We start from the raw sequence: 24,934 nt of genomic DNA, 5'->3' as shown, positions 1-24,934 counted from the left end.
AGATATCCATTCATATCCATGCATATTTCTATTTTCCAACAGTTTGTTAGAGTGAAAATTGCATAAAATATACTTTACACAGATACACGTTTGACTTTTAAAGAGATTTATAAAGTTATTCGGTTTGTTTTTATCACATACCCTAACATTACTGGTTAGGTAATAGTTATTGAATTATCAGTTAGTTTTATGGTGTAGTAGTTAGTTGATGGCCGCATACATCGGTTGCCTCCATATATGTGTCTTTATCATTAGATACATGCATATGGTTGATGTTTTGTTGATAATGTCTTCATTACTCTCCTATGAATGATCAGATTTCCATACGAATGTAGTGTCTTGAACCAGATTCAAAAACCACTGTAAATTACCCTGTTTGATAGCTAGCGTATGTGTAATGTCATCATATTATATGTACTTGGGCATGTGCTTTAATCAAAATTATATGTGTTATGTTGTAATTTTTACATGTTGTTTTTTTCCCATGAAACCATTAGTATTGGTAAATAACCTGTGAAATGAACGTTTGCAATAACACAAAATCTTCTGCACTGTAAAAATACTTATTTTTGGTATTTTTAGGTGAAAACATAACTGAAGAGGGCACTTTATAATTACTTATATCACTGTAAAAATCAGAATTTTCCTCTTGGTTTGAACATGCGTATTCATTTCACTGCACTGTAGAAGTAAATAAAGAACTTTTGACAGTACTGCCAAAATTCATTTTGATCTTTCATTTGAATAGCATAGTAAAATCTCTCCTTGATTCGTATGCATGAACATCACGGCACATATATACATGTAACTTTAATTAAGAATGTAGCAGCCATATCCAAGTGTTGTCAACTGTTTTAAATACAGTTTTAATACGAAGCGATCCAACAACACTGTTTGAAATTTTGCCAAACGTTGGTCCATTTGCCCGATGTGCATGAAGTGTCACTGTTCACCTTCTTCTTTGCTTATTATTTTTATTTTTACATTGATGGTACGCTATTCTAAATATGAGGTCAATTCTTACTACGCTACTTTATATCTGTGTGTTGTTATGTGAGTGTCCACATTCTATTTACAGAAATGTACCCTGACCAGCCATCCTTAACAGGTACGTCAATAATTATCTGTTTCCATAGTAATAGCGCTAGGCCTATAAACCTTTGTTTCGTATTTCGCGAGCTACATAAAATCGTGAAAACGGCGCGAAAATTTTAAGTACTATTAAGTGTAATCTATAGAAGTATGTATATCATAACATTAAATCACTGTGAAATGCCTCTATATGTGAAAATTATATCGCCGCGGAAACCAACGGGTTTATGCTTTATGTGTAGTTTTAGATGCGATTTGGTGAAGTCTAGAGCAAACATAATTGGAACAAAAATGAATCTACTCCAGCTTAAAAAGATCCGAAAATGGCACGAAATCCCGATATTTTCGAGACTTCACAAAAGAAATATTCATGTTGCGTATTCATTTTCGTATACTAATAATTTGGAATGGAATTGAACGTGCAAATGTATATTATTTGTTCAAATAGTCTATTATCAGTAATGTCAGTACTTTCTAATTTCATCGGGGAATGAAGGAAATTTTGTTTGCAAACTTGTCATTGTTAGGGTCAGACGTCAGATTAGTAGGAGGGCCTTCCTGTTTCCAAGGACGAGTAGAGGTCAGAAACAAGGGTGTGTGGGGAAGTGTATGTGCATCCATGGACTGGAGTCCTAAAGAGGCCACTGTGGTGTGCGACATGCTGGGCCTAAGGTAAAATGTGGTCAAGAATTATAATTATACCTGCAGTTTAACAATGGTATTCGGCAATTCAAATCGCCTTTTGTTTGTGGTATGGTGTCTGTCTGTCCATCTGTCTGACCGTCTGTAAACAATCACTATCTCTGGCAATGAAATATGTCCGTGAGGTGGTTATCTTGGATTTCGATAATCAATGTTTATCATTGGTATATTCCTCAGAGAGTACTAAAGTGATGATTCATAAATTTCCTTTGTAATATTTTCCTAGATGTATCAGGAATATTTAGGAACAACCCAGAAAAAAATAGCAGATAAAATCATGTTATGGTATTATGAAGGGACATTTTTTCTCAAATTTCATCTTCAGATCAACGAAATATAGCTGACAGGTAGTCATCTTTTATTTTGATAACCAATTAAAATTCTATAACGCAGTCGCTGCTATAGATGTTCTGTTCACAGTTTCAGGAACGCTTTGCTATCTATACACAGATATCAGAAAATGGCTTTGATTTCTGTTGACAGTTCGGGAAAGCTGTGTTAGCTATAGACCGAAGAATATGGTTTAAATTTCTGTTTACAGTTCATGGAACGCTGTGCTAGCTACAACCTTATGAATACAGTTTAATTTTTTACAGTTCAGGGAACGCTGTGCTAACTATAGACTGAACAATATAGTTTAAATTTCTGTTTACATTTCAGGGAACGCTGTGCTAGCTATAGACTTGAGAGTATGTTTGAAATTTCTGTTGGTAGCTAAGGGACGCTCTGTTAGCTATAGACTTAAGAATATGGTTTAAATTTATGTTGACAGTTCAGGGAACATTGGGCTAGCTATAAGACTTAATAGTATGGTTTAAATTTTGGTTGACAGCTCAGGGAACGCTGCACCTGGCGTAGACATGATGATGGAAGGAAACACACAGGTTTGGCTTGCAGGAGTGACATGTGATGGGGATGAAACCTCGCTATCGGACTGTAGACACCACGGCTGGGGAATCACTCCGGACTGTAATCCAGACAGCGAACTGACTCGAGTTGCAACAGTCATATGTGGTAAAGTTAGCCATTACATTATTCTTATTGTATTCTAGTTATTATGTACGTATAATTTCAAGAAGATGCAAGAATATTAGGTAATACACTATTTCAGATAACTTAATATATGTTACTTTAACACAAATAGTTTCTATTATATATTTTTCCTTGTTCATATGTTACCAATGATGTGGTTTGAAAATTAACAAAAAGCAGAAAAGGAAAATAGAAAACATTTAAAGAAATTGTTAATAAGCATATAATTTTATTGAAAGGGAGACAACTCATGATTTATTCATATAGACGCATGGATTATAACAAATTAAAATTTTGGTAATAGAAGTAAAGTTGATACTGGAATGAAATAGCATGGTAGTGTGCTTCATTTAATGTTAATCCTGAATCTGTTTGATGCAGATCATACACACGATAAATTAAAGCACTATTTTTTTTCAAATTGGATATCTGATAAGTATATATATGAACATTCTCATAATAGATAAAACAAGTTACCTAAGACCCTATAATTTTGGAGATGATAAAACCTCCGTTTCTACATTTTTTTGCAGATTCGACGTTATTCAGAAAATGATGATTAATATTTTTCAAAACGTTTTGCAATTCAAAATGAATACGATATTACTGTTTGTTAACCCGGAAGAAACATTGGGCGTCAGTGTGTTTGTTTTTGTCCAGTTACAAAAGTTGCTGTTTTCAGCATGTCTTGCTAAATATTTAAATTACATAAACTACATTAAAATGTAAAAATCCAAAAACTAAAAGGTGATTTATAATATTTTTATTTATATAGATATTTTCATCCCAGTAAACCTTGAAAAATATTACTGCAAACATGAGCTTGATATAGCGGAGGATTTAAATTTAGTAAAAGAGAGTGAAACATTTTCAGCCAAATAGGCCATTTCGTATAATTCTTGAATCAAAACATCTGCAAATATCTGAAGGATTTGTTTTTGACAAATTCTTAATATGACAACTTCTATGAATAGAGACAACATATTTTTAAAACTCGCAAAACGAGCCTGTAATGTGACTGAAACCTCACCAGAGCGAAATCCTTAATAACTCTTTCTCGAATATTTTGCCGTTTGAAATTATAAAAAAAAATATTTTATTACTTTTAGATAACAACTTATTAGATAACTCTATCAACCTTATATTGTTATTTTCTGTTACAGATTAACGATATTGATATTCCATGAATTTATAAAATAAAGGGAGATAATTCAATCATCGTTTTTACTTCATTGCACCAATAATTTTCACCAAATGTAACGATGCAGAATAAGGAAGCATTTCTTCTTGAAGCATTTATTTCCTTAAATAGTTTATTTATGATTTCTATTCCTGGGACGGATCTACCTCAGACGTGCGTGTACAGAAAATAAATGAATGATAATCTAGCAAATCACGAACAGGTTCCATTGCTTCCTTTGACAATAAAAAATATATACCAACATATCCATTTGATAGAAAAAGAATAACTCATATTGTACGAAGGGAACATGTTGATGTATATGTAAGATTAGACGCTCAATAGCTTGCTTTTTTAACTTTTTGAGATTTTCAAAATTAAAATCATTCATTCAAAGCAATTTACTTGAGATGCATATAAAAAACACCTTAAAATGCAGGTATACATCATTCATAAACCCTTTGTTTCTTTGTCAATTACGTTTCTTATTTACGCATGTATACTCATAAAATGATCCCCCCTTGGTAACGTTTGTATCATAAATAATTAAACATTTTCCTCCTAAAATTATCTTCCGTAATTGGTAACTTATTTACTTTAGTTATACAAACTTCCCTGAAATCATTTCCCTTTGCAATGTACCGTTCTTGGTTAAAAACGTCCTCCTTCTGAAATGATCTCCCTTTGCAATTTATCGTTCCTGGTTTTAAAAACGTCCTCCTCCTGAAATGATCTCCCTTTGCAATTCATCGTTCCTGGTTACAAAACGTCCTCCTCCTGAAATTGTCTCCCTTTGCAATTCATCGTTCTTGGTTAAAAAACGTCCTCCTCCTGAAATTATCTCCCTTTGCAATTCATCGTTCCTGGTTTTAAAAACGTCCTCCTCCTGAAATTGTCTCCCTTTGTAACTTATGGGATCCTCTTTCTCGTGTAAACAGATGGGCGATCTGATCCCGTCCTGAAGTGTACTTATGAGATGGGAGACCAATGCCCAATGACAGTCACAGGATCTGACCACTGGTATCCTGTTTCAGTAAGTATTTCATCAAGTTCAAGTTCATTAATTCCTTTGGATAAAAAATAAAAAATATACTAGATGTATAACACGTTTATAACGATCACATTTACAACAAATTCATGGTTATAGCGATGTCCCTTTCATACTCTCAAGGTTCCTATAAGATATTTAGAATATATGTATAACGAACTGTGCTTATAACGAAGTGAATTTGGTGGTCCCCAAAGGTTTGTTATGACCGTGTTTTATTATACTAGATTCCGATTGTCTGTCGGTAGACACAACGACCGACTACTCCAAACATACTGGGGATATTTCAAGGATATTTGGTGTCAGTAAGCACTATACAATGAAGAGATTAAAAGCACGAGTTAGCCCCTCCGTTTTTCAGAGTAATGCAGGAGTAAAGTTAGTACCTTGAATGACAGTATACCACTGAAACATACTGTTAGTACACCACATGACAAAATACTGGATTGCAATAGTGCCTGGGGGAAGCATGCACTAGTGGCGCGAAATTGAGCGTAAATCTAGTAGTGCCCGAACAGAAATATATTATATATCTACTAAATCCCACTGTAAATTTGAAATATAAGTTGTATCAAATATAGAAAGTCTTGCATTGAACCAATCAACCATATATGAATGTCATTGATCAAAAGGCTTATGTTAAATTTAAATAACATTTCTTACAAAGTTTGTTTTAATCAAATAACTAAATTACCTAGGTTTACCGTGTGACCAGTGAATATTCATTATTGCATTGTTGTTCGACCTCTGTAGGCTACCGACCACACTGACGTAAACACCGGACCGCATTTCGCCATCGGAGGCAACAGATACATGCTGTACAACTCGGACAGGAATCTCTACAACCAGCCTGCTGTATTACAGACACCCGTGATCACAGGGGGTAAAATTGTCAATAGGAAGTAGATTATAGGGGTAAGATTGTCAACAGAAAGTAGATCATAGGGGTAAGATTGTCAACAGGAAGTAGATTATAGGGGTAAGGTTGTCAACAGGCAGTTGGTAACAGGAGTAAGATTTTCAACAAGAAATAGATCACAGGGGTAAGATTGTCAACATAAAGTAGATAACATGGGTAAGATTGTCAACAGGAAATAGATCAAAGGGGAGAGATTGTCAACAGGAAGTAGATCACAGGGGTAAGATTGTCAACAGGAAGTAGATCACAGGGGTAAGATTGTCAACAGGAAATAGATCAAAGGGGAGAGATTGTCAACAGGAAGTAGATCACAGGGGAGAGATTGTCAACAGGAAGTAGATCACAGGGGTAAGATTGTCATCAGGAAGTAGATCACAGGGGTAAGATTGTCAACAGGAAGTAGATAACAGGGGTAAGATTGTCAACAGGAAGTAGACCACATGGGTAAGATTGTCAACAAAATGTAGATAACAGGGTTAAGATTGTCAACAGGAAATAGATCACAGGGATACGATTGTCAACAGGAAGTAGATCACAGGGGTAAGCTTGTCAACAGGAAGAAGATAACAGGTGTAAGCTTGTCAACATGTAAAAGATAACAGGTGTAAGATTGTCAACAGGAAATAGGTCACAGGGAGAGATGTCAACAGAAAATAGGTCACAGAGAGAGATTGTCAACAGGAAGTAGATAACAAGTGTAAGCTTGTAAACAGGTAAAAGATAACAGGTGTAAGATTGTCAACAGGAAATATGTCACAGGGGAGAGATTGTCAACAGGAAGTAGATCACAGGGGTAAGATTGTCAACAGGAAGTAGATAACAGGTGTAAGATTGTCAACAGGAAATAGATCACAGGGGTAAGATAAAGAACAGGAAATAGATCACAGGGATGAGATTGTCAACAGGAAGCAGATCACAGGGGTAAGATCGTCAACAGGAAATAGATAAAAGGGGTAAGATTGTCAGCAGGAAATAGATCAAAGAAGTAAGATTGTCAAAAGGAAGTAGATCACAAGAGTAAGTTATCTTCATCAAATTCACACACAAAATCCACACTTAATTATGTATGTATCACATGAAACGTTAAAACAAATGGCTATAAATGAATTTCTGGTGAAATTTATCGTTTTTCGAATATTTCAGGATCAGCCGTCTGTCTGTCCTTCTATTACTATATGTACGGTGGAGATGTTGGGAAATTCCTCGTGTTTGATTCGTTTGGTCGGGATATCTTAACATTGACCGGTGACCAAGGTCCGACATGGCACTTCCGGCAGGTCACCCTTAACCACACCTCAAACTTCCAGGTAAACTTCCCTCTGGAGAGACAATACTCCTAGAACTTTAATAAGGTTTTATCTTTAAACGATATACTTATTTTACATCGATCCAGTTTGATGACACTGTTGGAAGTACTTGAGGAACCTGAGAAAAATCTGGACATTTAAACTACAAGAGATATGTTGATAAGATTGGTATAAATAAAAATGATATTAAGGGGAAATGAGTAAACTATATCCTGTACTGTCCCCTTTCAATGGAGTTATTACTAAATTTGTGCAGCGGAGATAATAGTCATCCACTCAACGACAGTTCTATTTCAGATTTCAATCAGCCAATTAAAATTATCTAATTGTTTGTAACCTCACAGTTTCCTGATTTATGCCTGGTGCGGCCTGCTTGTGTATAACGTACTGAACAGTTTTTAACTGATATAACCAGTTATTTTATCATGCCAAAAAATTCTGATGTGTGATTACGATTGAAAAAAAAATGGTGTAATGATCTTTTCATATTTGAATGGTCTCTGTTTAGGTCATATGACCCGAAAGGTTAAGATGACCTATAGTCATCATGTTTCGTCCGTCGTTGTTCGCCATGCGCATTTCAAACTTTTTTTCAAGTTCAAACAGAAATTATCCTGACATTGTCCCGACGAAGTGTTGTTATTTTTTTAGTTGATCCAAAATCCTAGATGGCTGCCACAGCCGCCATCTTGAAAATACATTCTTAACTTCTTCTGAAGTTCTGCCCGTGCGATTGACTGAAACTTGCCTGAAATTAATTGTTATATTTCAGGTTAATCCCAAATCGAATGTGGCCACTATGACACCAATTAATTTTCTGTACAACTGTTGCTCAGATGACCGTTAAGGCCCTTGGGCTTCTTTTTATAGTTTATGATATATTCTAGGATTTTAGATGAATGCTATAAAGGTTAAATTTGAGATGAGATACACTTGTAAAAAGTAATTTATATTTTTTCTATGTTTTCTAGGTTTATTTTGAAGTGATGAACCCACGGCCGTACATTGTCAATGGAGATGTTGCATTAGACGAAGTATACATAGTAGATGGGGCTTGTTGTAAGTAAATGTATAGGCTAAAAAGGATATGCTAATAATTGTCTCCATGTACCGATGTCAGGCCTGCAGTATTTTTCTTTAATGGGGCATAATAATATATCTTCTTTTTAGTTTGAACAGAATTTTTAAAGTTTTAGGTTGATACCACTTACAATAAAAAGTACATCACTAGTAATAGCCACATGCGTTTTTGCTTTATTAGCAAGCGAGGAATCAACGTGTTCCCTGCTCCCTGTGGACCCCCCTACCTGGCCCCCGGATACATTGGCCCCGTGTAGGTTTGGGGACGGAACCTCTAATGACATGTGTGGGTATACATCCCAAGTCAGCTCAGGAACCCTGGACTGGCTACATAGTCAGGCACTTGGCAGTGTGAGACCAGACGTCCAGCTGCCATCCAACGAATGTACGTAATGTTAAGATACAATTGTTATCCATCGAACATATTTACTATGTTGATCTACATAAAGTTTTAGATATCAGTTTTATCTATCTTTCTTGGAAGATAGTTATACATACAAATTGAAGTTTGCAGTAATCCTAATTATATTGATATTTTAATGTAAAATGCTCTTTATTTTTGCACATATATTTTAAGAAACATTTTGAAAAAACTGTGACAAAATGTTGTTGAGCTACCGAACATACTCATTCGGAAAAAACATCCATTGTAAGATGCTCCACCGCGTGCTGTTTATTCTCTCTCAAAACATAAACAAACAAATTAGTATTTTTCTTCAGTTACAAAGGTTACTTACTTTACACCATAACCACCATTGGAAAGTTTGAGCATCTAATTCTACTTCAAGATAAAAAAATTAACAATAAATAATTGTTTCCCAATACAATTTTGTTACGCTATGTCTAATATGGCTGATTGCTTATGCACCAATAGTAAAATAAGTTATCTTTTATTATTATTTGTTTTAGACATTTATATACATGATTAACCACCAATTATTGTTAAAACAATGAGTATCGTTTATGATCTGTCGGCGGTGGAGCATGTTAAAGCGTCCAATGTACTGATGATATATTGTAATGTACCAAATGATGCCATGATTTGTAACTTTCCACTACAACAGATGGATCATACATGGTGTACTATGACGTAAGCGGTAGTGACGCTGCGGCTGGCCATTCGGCCACGCTGATGTCCCCAGCCTTCGTAACCGGAAGTACTAGTCGACTGGAATTCTTGGTTCATACCGCTGGTGATAGTGTTTTATCGGTCATGACCAACGGCTCGCAGTCGCAGCATATAGTTACAAGCCTGGAGAACCGATGGCTACACAAGTGCATGGATCTGCCGGCTGATGTGACAGCTACTGTGGTGCTGACAGCTACCCAGGGATCTGACACCAATAGTCATATAGCCGTCAAGAATGTTGGGGTTCAACCAGGCAGTTGTCCAGGTACTAGTTCTTTACTATATAAACTTCTCCATGCTTAAGTTTATAAAACTCGTTTTCTCTACTTTAGAACAAAAATCAAGATTGAACTTAAAAGTAAGGAAACAAATATGGAAAAAAAGGAAATTCTGCTAACCATATCCACATATATAGCTTTGTGTATGTTTTATTAGTTTTGCATGACCTACTTTGTTTCACAGTGGCTGGCAGTTGTACCTTCAACGAGCCTGGAGACTGCCATTACCTGTCAGTTTATGATCATCAGATGCCTTCCATGGCCTGGGGAAAGGTTGATTTATCGAGAGAGACATCTTTCCCACTGGACCACACTACAATGTCTCCTACAGGTAATCATCAGTAATTAAACTTTACAATAGACTTCCGGTTCACGGAAACCATTAATAATGTTATTCCTGATGCGGTGTCGTAGTGATTAAGGTGTCTCGACATATCACCATTTGTGTCAAAGAGTTGGGCAATTGCTGACCATTTTTTCGATCCGAGTACCCTGAAACTCCTGAACCTAGCACATGATGTATGGCCTTTGCTGTTATCAAGACGACATAGAGTTCCACCAAAATCAGAATTCTCTAAAACAAAAAATGGCTTAATTGATCTTGTCGCAATTGAAGTTTACTATAAATTGTGATTGATGTTGTTCATTACTAGACGCAATATACCTCTCGGATAGAGAGAACTTCTCTAACGATGACGACAGATACGTATATTTGATTTTATATAGGAAATAAATACATATAAAACAACTTATATAGGATAATGTTAATCAAAATTTATTTCTGTGATTAGGTGGGGTGTACAGGAGTCAACAATTCGATAAAACTGGGAATGATTATGATGGTCACGCCGCCTGGCTTCTTACGTCTCCAATAGACACTTCCTTTGTCTCAAGTGTTGAATTCCGGCTGATCAAGGGAGGTCACTCCCGTCTGATTGTGGGCTTCAAACCTTGGGGTATAATGGCTGAGAATCAGACAATGATGGACGACCTCATGATGTATAACATGGACCCAACCAATTCGTCTGTAGTCCCATTACTGGTGTTGGAAGGGTCGGATGAGACCAGTACTTGGAGAGGGTACTGTGTAGATCTTACTGACGTTCATGGACAAAATGGAAGCGTCGTGTTTATGCATGTAGGGGTGGACAATGATCAAGATATGGATGCCTATGTATATTTAGACGACGTTTATATGGCGGCAGAAAGTTGTCAGAGTTAGTATATTTCATTGACGTGTGTAATAATCAGTTTAGAATATGTGTTCACAAATTGATAAAAAGTAAAATTTGTCTTTCTGTCAATTTACAAATATCTGAAGATTTTATTGATACATTCATGATTTGTTTGGTTAGTTATATGGAAAATAAACTATTTGATTTTTTAGCTCAGCTGGTCCGAATGTCGAAGGTGAACTAATATGCGATACCGTGGCTTTCGACGTCCGTCTACAAGCAATACGCTACTAGTCATAAAGCAATACGCTACTAGTCATAAAGTACGCATAAAAAATTGTCATCATCGGGCATTATGGTAACTCCCCTCTGAACTCTCCTCCCCAACAGAGGAAATAGAGCATATTCATTAACATTGCTTATAGTCATAAAAAACCTACCGGGGTTGAAGGGAAATAGTTTTATTTCACTACTAAAAACTGATGGCCTAGGATATTGACTTTGGCCCCAGAAGCGTGGTTAATTGGGGAAATAGAGGGGATGTCTTTAGATTGCTAAGAGCCATCAAATACCTTGTTGGCTGTAGTCAAATTTGGTCAGAAACATCCGAAGATGAAGGGGTTTAGATTGTGTATCAATGGCGATTCTGACCCCATTGTTGACAGGATACGCAGGGGATAGTAGCAGAAACAGAGGAAATTATCATAATTGCTACTATTCAAAAAGTACTTGATAAATTTGCACCAAAACTCGTCAGAAATGTCATTAGGGTAATTGGAAAAATCTTGTCTTTTATTCCGCTGATACATGAGGAAAGCAACCGGTTAGATGGAACTAGAGGTCAAATACAACCCTTTCAGAATTCATTAGAATCGAGGGGAATTGACTTTGTATAATTTGTGACTCTGACCCTTGAATGCAGGGATGGGTGAATCCTATCGGGAGAAATAAATCATTTGAATCATCATAATAGTATCATTGAATGAAAGGAACAAAGGTATCTAAAAGCTAGGTCTTGAAATAATTTGCCTCCATAGGTATGATGAATGGCATGAGTTAAGAAAATTGTTAATAAAAGCTTTTTTTTTACATTCTTCTACATTTTTGAAATGTAGTATTTTATCTTTGTCATTGTAATTACCAGGGGAACAGAACACGATCACATGGCCTCTTAATTAATTTACTGAGGATTACACATATAAACAAAGTCTTATTTAATCGTTCTAGTAAATTAATTAACAAAGTTTATAAACAATCGTAAACATATCACAGCATTATAACAAATACTATTAACCATCAGAAATCAATTATTAGTCAATTCATGAATTGTTGCACTGAATCAATGTGTTGTATAAACTGTGTGCTGATCAACATATTTCAGAGAGCCTTGACACTTGTGACTGGGAGAAACCCTACACGTGTGGTATACAATACCTTGACTCTGACGTCTGTCCTCTTCAAACGGATTACCGTTGGCAGTTCGTTGGCTTTTCTGACGACGGTAAGTCAATTTTGGTGTGGCATTAATGTATAGGTTGCCTTATTAAAGTTTGTTTTTACGAAATTATATACCCGAGAATACAACGGGAAAAATAAGTACTATACGTAATCTTTATAATTCATTAGCGTTAGAAATTAACAGTTGTGCGGACATTTCTACCTGCCAATTACCATACAGGGGAGGTCGCGTGTTCCTCACCCCCTCGTGGAACAACTACACTGTATATGGTAACGTGTTATACATCCATAATTTGTTTATGATGATGGATAATTGAAGACAAATCTAGGCGATTATTTTAAAATAATTTGTATATTATATACCACAGGAATAATTATACAGAATTGATGACTTACCTATATAGAAGTATTACAAAAAAGGCAAATTTGATTATATTTAAGTAGCTTTACATATTATATGACGTTCCATTAAAGAGTGGCTACATTGAGGTCATGTTCCTTTTAGGTCCTCTTTAGGTCCACTGTAGGTAATTAGCTTAAAGTGATAATAACTTAAGTTTCTTCCTCTTGTACCCAGAATTGATTCTGTTTGCTGATGCCACCAACGGCTGGCCAGAAGACAACGCTACTGTGTACCTTACCTCCAACAGTTCTGGTCAGTCTCTCCAGTTCATGTACAGGTTCCGCAGCGATGATCCGGCCTGGATTAGTGTCAGTTTCGGCTCACACGAAGACAACATCAGGAACATTTTCCATGTAGACAACTGGCAGTTCTACTGTGCTGATATCGCCAGTGACAACCAGACACTGCGGAGACTGGAGCTGCAGACACAGAAGGGACATAATCCATCTGCTGATGTTGGCATCAAGGGTATCAGTTGGTCGGAATCACAATGTCCGGGTATGGAATATAATATTTGATAATATATTGAATCAATTTGTACTGAAGATATGATTTGTATGATACATCCAACTAATTAGAATTAAATTATAAATGTCATAGGCTAGCATGTTCTCATCTAGATGTATTGTATGAGAATCTTTAATCACTGAGGAGCCCTAAAAACACAACAGAAGTAAATTCGTCGCATCTATTACGGGTGCTAGAGTTACAATGTACCAAAATATGGCGTGAAAAAGTACGATTTACCGTCAATTGTCCCACCTTCCGATGATTGTGACGACATACTTTGACGTGACTTTTGTGACGTCATAAACACTGAAATGTAAACTGATCGACGGTAAATTGTACTTTACCCACGTCGTGTTGGTCACTCGAACACACGTTATACTTGCAAATTCACAACCCTATAGGGGCATGTTGCCAGGCACTAATTCCAGGAGTTCTCTGTCCTCTTAATCCTTGTCCTAGAAAAGGAATAACAAAAACAATCCTATACCCATCTTTGACCTAGAAATTAATTTCAAATCAATTTATTCAATACCAACCTGATAACTGGTTATCCAAGATTATAATTGCTAATAAATTTGTGCTATTCATTATTTTAGAGGTCTCTGCTAATTGTACATTTGATGATGGTAGTACATGCGGCTTTTCTAAGGATTCAGGATGGGAGCTGAAAAAGTACTCCCGTCAGCCGGGTAAGACCATATAATATTTAAGAGGACTTAGATAATTAGATAATTGTTTAATGTTATTTTAAAGAGCCAATTCATAGCACATATACCTCTACAATATATATCTACATCGCCAATACTGGAAATGTACGCTACCATTTAAAGACAAATTGTATTTTTCTCAATAAAAAACAGAAGCAGACAAAGTCGTTTTTTTCTTTAGTTACAAAAGTTACTTACTTTACACCATTATCACCATTGAAAAGTTTGAGATTCTAATTTTACTTCAATATAAAATATTTAATTGCGTCTCGAAAAAAATATGTGACACTACGACGTCTTATATATTATGAAGTACTGATTGTGCATGCACCAAAAGCAAAATAAATTCTTTTGTAGTATCTTTTTGTGTTAATTAGAATGTTATATTCATGATTTAACATCAATTATTGTTCAAATGGTAAGTATCGTTTATTTTCCGTCAGGGGTGTAATGAAATATTTTGAAATTTAATGTATAAGGCCGCTGCCATTCATCTTATATATAAGTTCCATTTCAATGAGACCCATCAAGCTATGCCACCAATTACAACCATTTCCAGCTTTACAAAAACGTGTACTTGCGGCGTAATTCTCTAGAATTATCAATTTTCTTTTGTACCCGTTATACAGATGTTATTGTTAATACATAATTTAAATATCTTCTCACCTCTTGGCCAAAAAGGTAGGCATTCATAGTCAAACTTTCATTAATGTTACGAAGTTTAAGGGAAATCTTAACTCAATTAATTAGAAAACATTATAAAAAATGAAAAAAAGTGTAATGCTTTCTCGATGGAAATACATTTTATGCTTAAAGATTCAATGACATTGTGGTACAGATTTGGAATCTATAAACGCCAAACCATACGATTAGAAATTCATCATGAAAATGGCGTTGTTTTGAGTATGATCGGTCCCACGTTATGTTGCTTATGGCATCCTATCATAATAGGAAGGTTCTGACTCCACGGCCACCAAGAGACGGGATTTAATCCACAACTGTAATTTGACTTTGAAGTAATCACAGTATCGTAATATACAGTAAAATTTATCACAGCGACATCTGTTGTATAAAGACCACCTACTTGATACGACCCCTTTCTATATCGCTATGAATAACTACCACTTGGATATAGTGACCATTTTCTCTTTGTGCCCTGAACGTTTTTTATCAAGATGTTTGCCTATAATATAAATTGTTTATGATATTCCAGGATACTACATTGCTATCCATACTGGTTACAGTGAGTACCAGTACCGTTCGCTGCTGTCCCCCCCAGTTGTCACCGGAAGCCCTGCCTGTGTGGAGTTTATGTACCGTATGAAAATATCTGTTATGGGCAACACAAGCTACATCGTGATTAACATCTTTAACCTCATGTATGATGAACCAATGTCCATGATGGTGAAAAACATTACATATCATTCAGATTCCTGGGTGAAGGACCAATTTCAAGTTAATTTCCCTAACTTCCGTTTTCAGATACAGGTTGTTTCCGACACTATTATGGAATATTCATTCGACGATTTCATCGTCACTGATGGAAGTTGTGATCCGATTGGTAAGTTGATTGGTAATTAGTTCCTGCTGCAATGTAATTCTTCAAACAACTTGTTTGCTTCTTATTCAATAACCATTTTTGTTTAAGAAGTTTATGACATTTATTGTGTTTTGCCTTTGGGTCAATTTTCAAAACTAACAGTTTCGTTGATATTTGTATCCGTGTACATGCTGGTGCACATGCTTTAAAGGGATAAAGGAAGAGTATTACATCTTTGAATATTACATAGTTACCTATCTTTCTGGTAGGTATCCATTTCGTCGTCATTATTTTGTGGCGCAATTTACCTGTTTTCTGTATGACGTTAGGCTCGAGCACACATGACTTCACAATTAATACCTACCCACAAGGACAGATACCTCTTATAGGCAGATTTCCATGGAATTTGAAAAAGACCTTCTGTTTCAGATTGTGGTGACTCCCTTTTCTCGTGTCTCCGTGACAACATGTGTATCGACATGGACCACGTTTGTGATGACGTAGAGCACTGTCCTAGTGGTGAGGACGAGGCTGACTGTAGTACGTAGCTTTCTACATATCTTTGTACACGAGATCTTTGTAAGGCTTAGAAGGCAATTTATGATGACTACTGGAAAAAAGCCTTAGATTTATAGGATAGGAGTTGCCTTCAATAATTGTGTATTGTGTTTATTACTGATTGTATAGCCCTGGTTGCAAAACAACTCGACCAATCAGACTGTTATCAATTGAGATTTAATGTTTTTAATGTTTCCAGATGGCTAAGAGGTTTTTCTTATCTTACCAGATCCCCGCTGCCTAAAACGAAGTCTCAAGTGACCTATTATAATCGCCTTTTGTCCGCCGTCCGTCGTGTGGCAATTTAAAAGAATTTACTTTTTCGATTTCTTCTCCAAAACTACTGAACCAAATTTATTGAAATTTTGCAGAAACCTTTCATAGCCAAATGTCAACCAGAAATGTGAATTATATGGTCCCAGCTATGCATGGGCCTAAAGCGGTCGGGCCAAAAGGGGACAAATAGGCTAAAACTTCAAAAATCTTCTTCTGAAATTCCAGAAATGGTAGAATCAAAATAGATTCATATTATTCATAGATTGAAAGGTCTTAAGGTCCTATACAAAAATTGTGAATTATATGACCCTGGGTTCTCACGTTTTCCTTTGGGGAGGGGTCAAGTTTATTATAGTTAATATAGGAAAAACACATTTTATAAGCATTATTTGCTCAATTTTCATAGGAAATGTGTCAAATTTTGTTAGTCTATTTCTGAATTCACAGATTTGATAAAACCAAATATTCTTCATAGATTAAAAGGTCGTTCTTAAGGCCTATTACAAAAATTGTTTATTTCATGGCCTTAGCTGGTATCTCGGATTTTCCCCCCGAGTAGGGGGTCAAATCTATTATAGTTTATATTGGAAAAATACATTTATGAGCAATATTTGCCTAATTTTCATAGGAAAGGAGTCAAACTTGGTTAGATTTATTACCCTGCGATAGCATTTTAGCATATTATTCATATTGGTCCTGGCCGACCCCCAGGGGCAGATGGGCGGGGCCAAAAATGGGTCAAAATGACTAAAATTAAAAAAAAAAAAAAACCTCTTCTGAATTCACAGATTTGATTGAACCAGATACTCTTCATAGATTGAAAAGTCAAAGTTATAAAATCACACACTGATTTCAAGGGCCTGATGGGCCAATATATAGTGTTTATATGTCTTTGCTTCATTCTGTATCCGAACTCAGGTGACCGCTAAGGCCCATGGGCCTCTTGTTTTCTTATACTACCAGATTCCCCACCGCCTTAGATATTTTTTCTGGTCTTACAAGATTGCTCACTGCCTAAGAGATTTTTTTCCTATCTTACCAGATTCCTCGCTGCTTAAGATATCTTATCTTACCAGTTTTTTATCTTACCAGATTCCCCACCGCCTGAAAGATTTGATTGTTCCTTTGAAGACCGAGATATATGTCAGTACATGACATACAACAGTGAGATTTTCAGGACGAGTGAATGTGACCATACCTTTCGGGATGGCACAGGTAAATGAACTAAGTTAATTACATCCTCGGTAGTCCAGGGATTACTAACATTGTCGTCATATCTACCCCTGGACCATTTCATTGTGAAACTGAAGGCAAAAACAATGCCAATCCAGCCATGTACATTGACTTCCTTCGAAGAGTTCAGAATGACCACCACCTTAAGAGCCATACCGTGCGGTTGTTTTGGTGTACATGATAGGTCCAATATACCTGTGTTATCTGTTGTCGCACACATAAGGGCGGATATAACGATAGAACAAGTTTATTCATACTCAGATAGATTGTTGTGGTTAAATGTTAAAAATTTTGATAGGTCCAATATACCTGTGTTATCTGTTGTCGCACACATAAGGGCACGGCTCTCAACAAACGATGAAGACAAATTATCATACTCAAGCGAGATATGTTGTTGTTGTAATAATGTTAAAAATTTTGATAGGTCCAATATAACCTGTGTTATCTGTTGTCGCACACATAAGGGATAGAACAATAGATAAAGTTTATTCATACAGATAGATTGTTGTGGTTAAATGTTAAAATTTTGATAGGTCCAAATATACCTGTGTTATCTGTTGTCGCACACATAAGGCGGATATAACGATGACACTTATTTCATACTCAGAATAGATTGTTGTGGTTAAATGTTAAAATTTTGATAGGTCCAATATACCTGTGTTATCTGTTGTCGCACACATAAGGGCGGATATAACGATAAGTTTATTCATACTCAGATAGATTGTTGTGGTTAAATGTTAAAATTTTGCTTTTCTTGATGGTTAACTCACTTTCAATACATTAAAATCTATATTAAAGATACCATACAATCATATTTAATACTTACCTGCATTGGTAATTAAAAAGTTTTACACTATTAATTTATTATTTTCTATGGCGATTCTTCCATTCACTCCAGTATATTTCATGAATATCTTTTCACCCTAGTCTAGGCTTACTTCTGAAGTCAATTTCATTAATATCATTTCACCCTAGTCTAGGCTTACTTCTGAAGTCAATTTCATTAATATCTTTTCACCCTAGTCTGGGCTTACTTCTGGAGTCAATTTTCAAGGAATAATATATTTCCTATGTTGAAATGAATTCAGGTGTATGTGTTACTGCTCAGACAACCAAAAACTGCAAACTCTCCCTTCGATAACTTGTTTTTGTATCCATTGTGTTACAAGCGTTTAATATGTCTAGACAATAAACGTGTGAGATTCTCGTTGCTTTCGTGATCAACTTCTACATTTGTGTTTTATTTCGTGGTCTTATGTGCTCTTCATAAGGTATTGAGTTTACGCCATTTTTTGTGAGTATAACGTCTTTTTTGTCCGAGAAATAAAGGTAACTTTGACATGCAAAGATAAGATCAATAGCTAAATAATACCTTCAAAAGCAGATAACTCTGTAATATGCATTTGCGTGTATAATATTTACATCCTACGAACATCGAGGTGAGATTGTTGTTCCTTATACTTCCAGGTCACGGCCTGCAGATGTCCTACTTGGATTATCGTGGGTTTTCACTACAATATATGGAAAGCCATGAGGTTATGATCACCCAACCCAGCTGTCTGACGTTTTACGTACAAGGTTATGAAAATGCAGATATACCTTTGTCTGTCAGCCTGAAGTATGCGGATGGCCACACTAATAGGATCGGAGACTGTGGCTATCCTGAAACCTCGTCCGAATGGAACAGAGTGTCTCTAGACATTCCTGCAGGAAACTATAGCTTGGTGTTTGAAGCGGGAAATTATTTCTACCCTTCGTATTTTAGAATGTGTTTTGACGATATCAATGTGATAGATGGAAAGTCATGCGAGCAAGTTGGTGAGAAACACATTCTTATTTTATTCCTTTTACATTGTATCCCCTCATACCTATAAATTAATCTTAGGCAATACACACTTGTCATGTGGAGTTGTATTGTAACTGCGCTTGTTTATGTAAAAAAATAACTTGAACTTGGATCTGGTCGACCGCCAGTGACCAGATTGTTCAATTGGTGGGTCATTGTTTCAAACCTTTGTTAGGGCCTTGCATGTTTTCGCTCCGACTACATTTGGTGCCGTGACCTGGATCATCTTTCTATCATTAAGAGTATGCTTTACGGACGGGGGGAGGGAGTATCCTATACCTAAAACAAATGCGTCTTTGGGACCAAAACAGAAAAGAGGAGGCATGGGTGTACTAGCTCTGAATAAGATCGTTCACTGGGCACCAGGTAGCTCAGTTTGTAGAGCGTGGTAAGTGTTCTGAGGGCCCGCATTGAATCCTATACTGTAATTCCTATACTATTACATACAATGTAACAATATTAACAAAATGTCTTTTCGTATGTTTAATATCTAGCTTTAAAGAAATTGATGGACTCAAATCAATACTATAGCAATGTCTGACAACGAAGATCGTTGCTAATGTGATGATTTATGTTATATTAGGATGTGCTATAGACGAATTTAGCTGTCCAAACACCTTATTGTGTATTCCTGCTGACCATGTATGTGATATCACTCAGCATTGTCCTGGTGGGGAAGATGAATTGAACTGCAGTAAGTATAATTCTCTTACCAATTCTCAGATATATCTCTTGCAAAATCTCTTATATACCTTTTACAAAATCTCTTTTATATCTCCTACAAAATTTCATATGAATTTCTTATATATCTCTTAATTAATGTCTTAAATGTGTTTGATGATTTTATTCTAGACTCGTTGATAATATTTATAAATCACAAATAATGTTTTAGAAATATTTATTCAAATAGTGACCTGATCTTGTATAAATTCCTTTAATATATTCAAATCAAAATGCCCAATGCCTTACAAATATGTCGCTCATCTCCTTTATAAGTATTTTACAAATCTTTCACAGAAAGCAACAATGTAATTTAATTACTACTCAATTTCCGGTATATTAGCAAACCAATTACAAGCTATATATAGCCAACAGTGTCATGTGTTTGCATTGCTATCTCCGCAGATTTCAGGAGCGACACTGATGAATGATTCCATTTTATATATATAAGAGACCTGATATCTGATTAAACTTAAGTTTGTTTTATTTTATTTTTGGCTTTTGCATCCTGTCATTCAGGGCATTCAAGTGTATATAAGTCTTTAGAGCATTTCTAGTTTACTCATCAACCTTCACAAATGATTAATTTAAAAATAGATCAATTTGATGAGGATACACCATTATAAAATACAAATTAAGACTATTTGCTGACTGATAATTCCCCCACTTTCTTGTTATATATTTGTTTAAAGATTTTAGTCACTGTAACGTTGAATTTCAGGACAAGATGTGACGTGTGATTTTGATGAAGATGACGTATGTAAATGGCGCCTTGGTAATGACTGGGGATACACTTGGCAGAGGAACTCTACCTTATCATACTGGGGAATCAACTTAGATAGTGGTAATTCATTTCACTAAACATAACCTCTCCTTCTAATACGATGTTATGCTGAAATCATCTTGTCGTTTTATCTGTACCTCTGTCTGTAGAAATATTGTGCAGACAATTCATAAATTATTGGGATGATTCAAATAATTTTAGCAGCATTATTGTGGACCATGTGTAAAAATCCATATAAATTTTGATTTTGCCAACATTGTTTGCCGACTAGTAGCCAGGTTACTACAAATAAATATTTACACATGTTTTCTGAAATGGCTGATAACCCAATACTTCTTTGAGATCAATTTTGTTTGACTTAATCAATTATTTTAACATATGAATGTCACGTATTACAATGGAAGGCTTCAATAACGGTAAGCATGAAAAAAGCATGGAGAATTATTTAATTGGTCTTTGGATTGCATTTCTAGCAAGGTTATCCACTTCTCACCTTATCCAAACTCTGTCCCAAATCAGTTGATGGACAGTTTGATTGACATCCAATTGTCTTATTTTATATCACTGTTGCAACATGAATGAAACATTTTGTTGTCCTGATCACCCAACAAGCGAATCCGATTAGTTTTAACTTGGACGGGCATCCCTTTCTAATATCCTGAAGTCTATTTACCACTAACCAAAAGGCTTGTGGTTATCAAGCCATTGATATTGTCCATATTGAAGATTTATATTGATGCGGTTCACTTTCCCAATAGTGCAGGGTGTGTAAAATGAGTTTCACTTTCCCTATATTTTACAGTGCCTGTAAAATGAGTTTCTCTTTCCCTATATTGTACAGTGCCTGTAAAATGAGTTTCACTTTTCCTATATTTTACAGAGCCTGCATCTGGAAGTTTCCTCTACATGGGCTGCCCCCACTCATACCTGTACAGCGTTCCTCTAATGAGCCCCCAACACACCCTGTGGGAAGGAGATAATTATTGTCTTGAGTTTGCGGTAGCCTGGTTCCATCCCTACTTTTTCTCGTACTCCAAGCTCGAGCTGAAACTGTACTCAGAAAGCACTGATGTCGACTTTGATTGGGAGAGAATAGAGATTGGAAATATGGATGTAAACTGGTCGCATTACCAAGTAGACTTGGGGTATAAATCGTCTAGATTTGGAGTTATATTCAGTGGCTCCACCTACCAGAGTTTTATTGCTCTAGATAACGTTACATTAACGGCAGGAATGTGCATCGGAGGTAAATAATACATAATTAATGTGTGTATATATGCATTTAACAGAGGTAAGTAATATATAACTAATGTATTCATCAAATTAAAACATTTAACACAGGAAAACAAACTTGCATCACTGAATACAACGAAAATATAACTGATTCATGGCGAACAACAATGTCATTTATTGAATGGAAATATTGTACGAATGGGTGCAAGGGATGTACATGTACATTATTAAAAGGAGATAATCGGTGATTAAGTATCAGAGTGATTCAACCGATGTTATATTGTATTCTTAGAAACATTTATACCCAATTACAGAAGCTCTTATAATAATTTTCCTCCATCACTTATCTATTCATGTTTCAGAAAAGTCAACAACTGAGATGCCGACAACTACAGCCAATCCAGGTAAACAATAGATATTATTTGTGATTTACCATCAATATTTCTTCATAAGTTATAATACTATAAATTAAAAACAAGCAGGCAAAATCTGTAGTGGTTTGCTACCAACATTCTATCATAGCAGTTGTAGAAAAATGGATGATAACAGATTAACTCTCATTCAGTCAGACTTTTGTTGACTATGCATGCTCCAACAGATCGAGTATCTGGTCAAACTGAAACCAGGTCAAGGGTTACCGAGATTGTGTTAATCAATTTATTTGTAAACTGCATACCATTATTTTAATTTGATTGCGCTCATGTCATTTCTGTATCTATGCTTCAAATTTCATTTTTATCTAAAATCTATTGCGGAAAGAAAAATGTACTGCTGGAATTAGTAGGCCATGCTTTGGGAGGTTCCCATATGTACCCCACCTCCCTCTTCACCACCCCCCCCCCTCCACCTCCTCTTCCCCACCTCCCTAACCTCCAAACCAATATCTTTTGAACCCTTAAGACCCCCTGATCACAAATTAAAATATTTTCATTGCATAAGTTGGATGAACTTTTGGTTATGATGTCATCAAGATTGCTGCCTTCTTGAATTTCACTTGAAAATGGAGAAAAAACCAGTCATAACATTGACATTATTTATCAACCGAATCGAACAAATGAGGTATCATAATGACCACAATAGAACAACAAATACATAACAGGGCCAACTTATCCGATATATGTAGATATGTGTACGCAGTAGATGAAAAATTAGGATTTTTAGCTCAAAAATGGTAGTTTTGTAGCATTTTTTTTCATATCTTGTTTTATGTTACCCGACACAGCAAAAATGTTTCCCTACAACAAATTAGTGGTTGTAATCAGTTATCTGACCTCTAATCAATTAGTAAAACAAAACAATTCAGGAATTATGGTTTGCTATCATCAGGTTTATGAAAAATCTATAAACTATACCTAAAGTTTCATGATGAATTAGAATTCCCCAAGTATAACATTTGCTTTTGATTCATAAATAGAGAACTTAAATGTAGAATTAGCTAAATATCTAGGCAGGATTTCAAGTTTCCTAACATAATCCGTTTCCATATTCTTCAAGCCTGTCTTTGGGTTGATATCATTAACAGTATCCAAAACGCTTTGTGTCTTTGATAATGAGCGCATTCACTGTTTATTCCCTGTGTATGACACATAACGTGAACAACTGGTCTGATGCTAACTACAGTGTCACATATTTCTGGTTCTCAATTTGCATCGGTATTACTGTCTGTGCTTTCGTCACTGGCCCTGTCCATTAATCATGAAGTGATCTGGCATGTCTGGTAGCTTGTACAGGCAGTCCGAATTATCAGAATCATCATAATCCAGTTCGTCGGAAGCCAGAACGTCGTCTCAGATGTCGATGAGTTGCTGTGACAGTACATCCCCTGGTTCCATTTTGTCATCATTGTGTTTTTTAAAAGTAATTTGTTTCAATGTTTTTTTGTTCATTTTGTAGAATAGTGGTGTCTCGAAAGTCTGTCCTTCCGTTAATATCAATAACCGAAACTTATTGTGTTGTTCATTTATAGTTGTTCATTCTATTTTGGCCATTGTGATACCTCATTTGTCCAATGCGGTTGATAAACGTCAATGTTTTGACTGTTTTCTTGATGATGTCATAACTGGATGTTTATCCCATTTCATGCATATTTGTGATCAGGCGGTCATAAAGGTTCAGAAAAATATAGGTTTGGAGTTTTTGGGGTTGCATGTGGGACCCTCCTCGCTCATGCTTACAGATTATCGGGTTCGTTTATTGTTCTCAATCATTTTGAAAGTTTTCCATTAACATCCAAAGTAAGAACAGAACAACACCATCTAGCGATAACAGTTTGATTCAAAAACATCGTTTTGCCTGACACTTGTGGGTGTAGTATCATGCATTTGGTCAATTGAAACTTAATATGATAAGAGTGATGCTAAATGCAATCATTTTAATTTTCAATAAGTTTAAGCCTGTTTGGAGGTGCGTGTGGGACTCTCCTGACCCATGACTCTTTAGTGTGTAATATCATGCATATGATTTGAGTTGAGAAATGTGACTTAGTATCAAAAAGGGAAAAAGTGAAGTTAAATGCAATCATTTTAATATCAATAAGTTTAAGTCTATGAAATAAAATGATGTCACCACAAACATATTTTGTTTTACTTCATTGTAATGTTTTGTAGCTACAAATGGCACCTCCAACGACACGACTCCACCTGGTAATAATTCATTCTGTTTTTACGTCTCTGATTTTTTATTTGATCTTTTAACATACATGTATTTACATGTAAGATAATACTA

General features: G+C 35.7%; 1 protein-coding gene across 4 annotated transcripts in view; it reads left to right on the top strand.

Annotated features, from left to right (window-relative positions):
• The window catches only part of LOC138309056 (uncharacterized), a 224,345-nt gene that overhangs the window by 130,017 nt on the left and 69,394 nt on the right, over positions 1 to 24,934 (top strand). For all 4 annotated transcript variants that reach the window (XM_069250180.1, XM_069250182.1, XM_069250181.1 and 1 more), the window contains 23 exons: positions 1,079 to 1,108; positions 1,620 to 1,764; positions 2,627 to 2,808; positions 4,945 to 5,039; positions 5,808 to 5,937; positions 7,117 to 7,280; positions 8,252 to 8,339; positions 8,542 to 8,745; positions 9,425 to 9,754; positions 9,952 to 10,098; positions 10,559 to 10,984; positions 12,324 to 12,443; positions 12,978 to 13,301; positions 13,910 to 14,002; positions 15,234 to 15,581; positions 15,990 to 16,100; positions 17,487 to 17,609; positions 19,095 to 19,445; positions 20,057 to 20,167; positions 20,915 to 21,037; positions 21,858 to 22,223; positions 22,573 to 22,614; positions 24,817 to 24,852. In XM_069250180.1, the coding sequence (XP_069106281.1) occupies positions 1,079 to 1,108; positions 1,620 to 1,764; positions 2,627 to 2,808; positions 4,945 to 5,039; positions 5,808 to 5,937; positions 7,117 to 7,280; positions 8,252 to 8,339; positions 8,542 to 8,745; positions 9,425 to 9,754; positions 9,952 to 10,098; positions 10,559 to 10,984; positions 12,324 to 12,443; positions 12,978 to 13,301; positions 13,910 to 14,002; positions 15,234 to 15,581; positions 15,990 to 16,100; positions 17,487 to 17,609; positions 19,095 to 19,445; positions 20,057 to 20,167; positions 20,915 to 21,037; positions 21,858 to 22,223; positions 22,573 to 22,614; positions 24,817 to 24,852 (4,089 nt within the window). The remainder of the gene's footprint in view (positions 1 to 1,078; positions 1,109 to 1,619; positions 1,765 to 2,626; positions 2,809 to 4,944; positions 5,040 to 5,807; positions 5,938 to 7,116; positions 7,281 to 8,251; positions 8,340 to 8,541; positions 8,746 to 9,424; positions 9,755 to 9,951; positions 10,099 to 10,558; positions 10,985 to 12,323; positions 12,444 to 12,977; positions 13,302 to 13,909; positions 14,003 to 15,233; positions 15,582 to 15,989; positions 16,101 to 17,486; positions 17,610 to 19,094; positions 19,446 to 20,056; positions 20,168 to 20,914; positions 21,038 to 21,857; positions 22,224 to 22,572; positions 22,615 to 24,816; positions 24,853 to 24,934) is intronic.

This window comes from Argopecten irradians, chromosome 15 (genome assembly GCF_041381155.1).
Source record: "Argopecten irradians isolate NY chromosome 15, Ai_NY, whole genome shotgun sequence".
Classification (NCBI taxonomy): domain Eukaryota; kingdom Metazoa; phylum Mollusca; class Bivalvia; order Pectinida; family Pectinidae; genus Argopecten; species Argopecten irradians.
The sequence above is the reverse complement of the archived record's forward strand: the minus strand, read 5'-3'. Positions and strand labels throughout refer to the sequence as shown.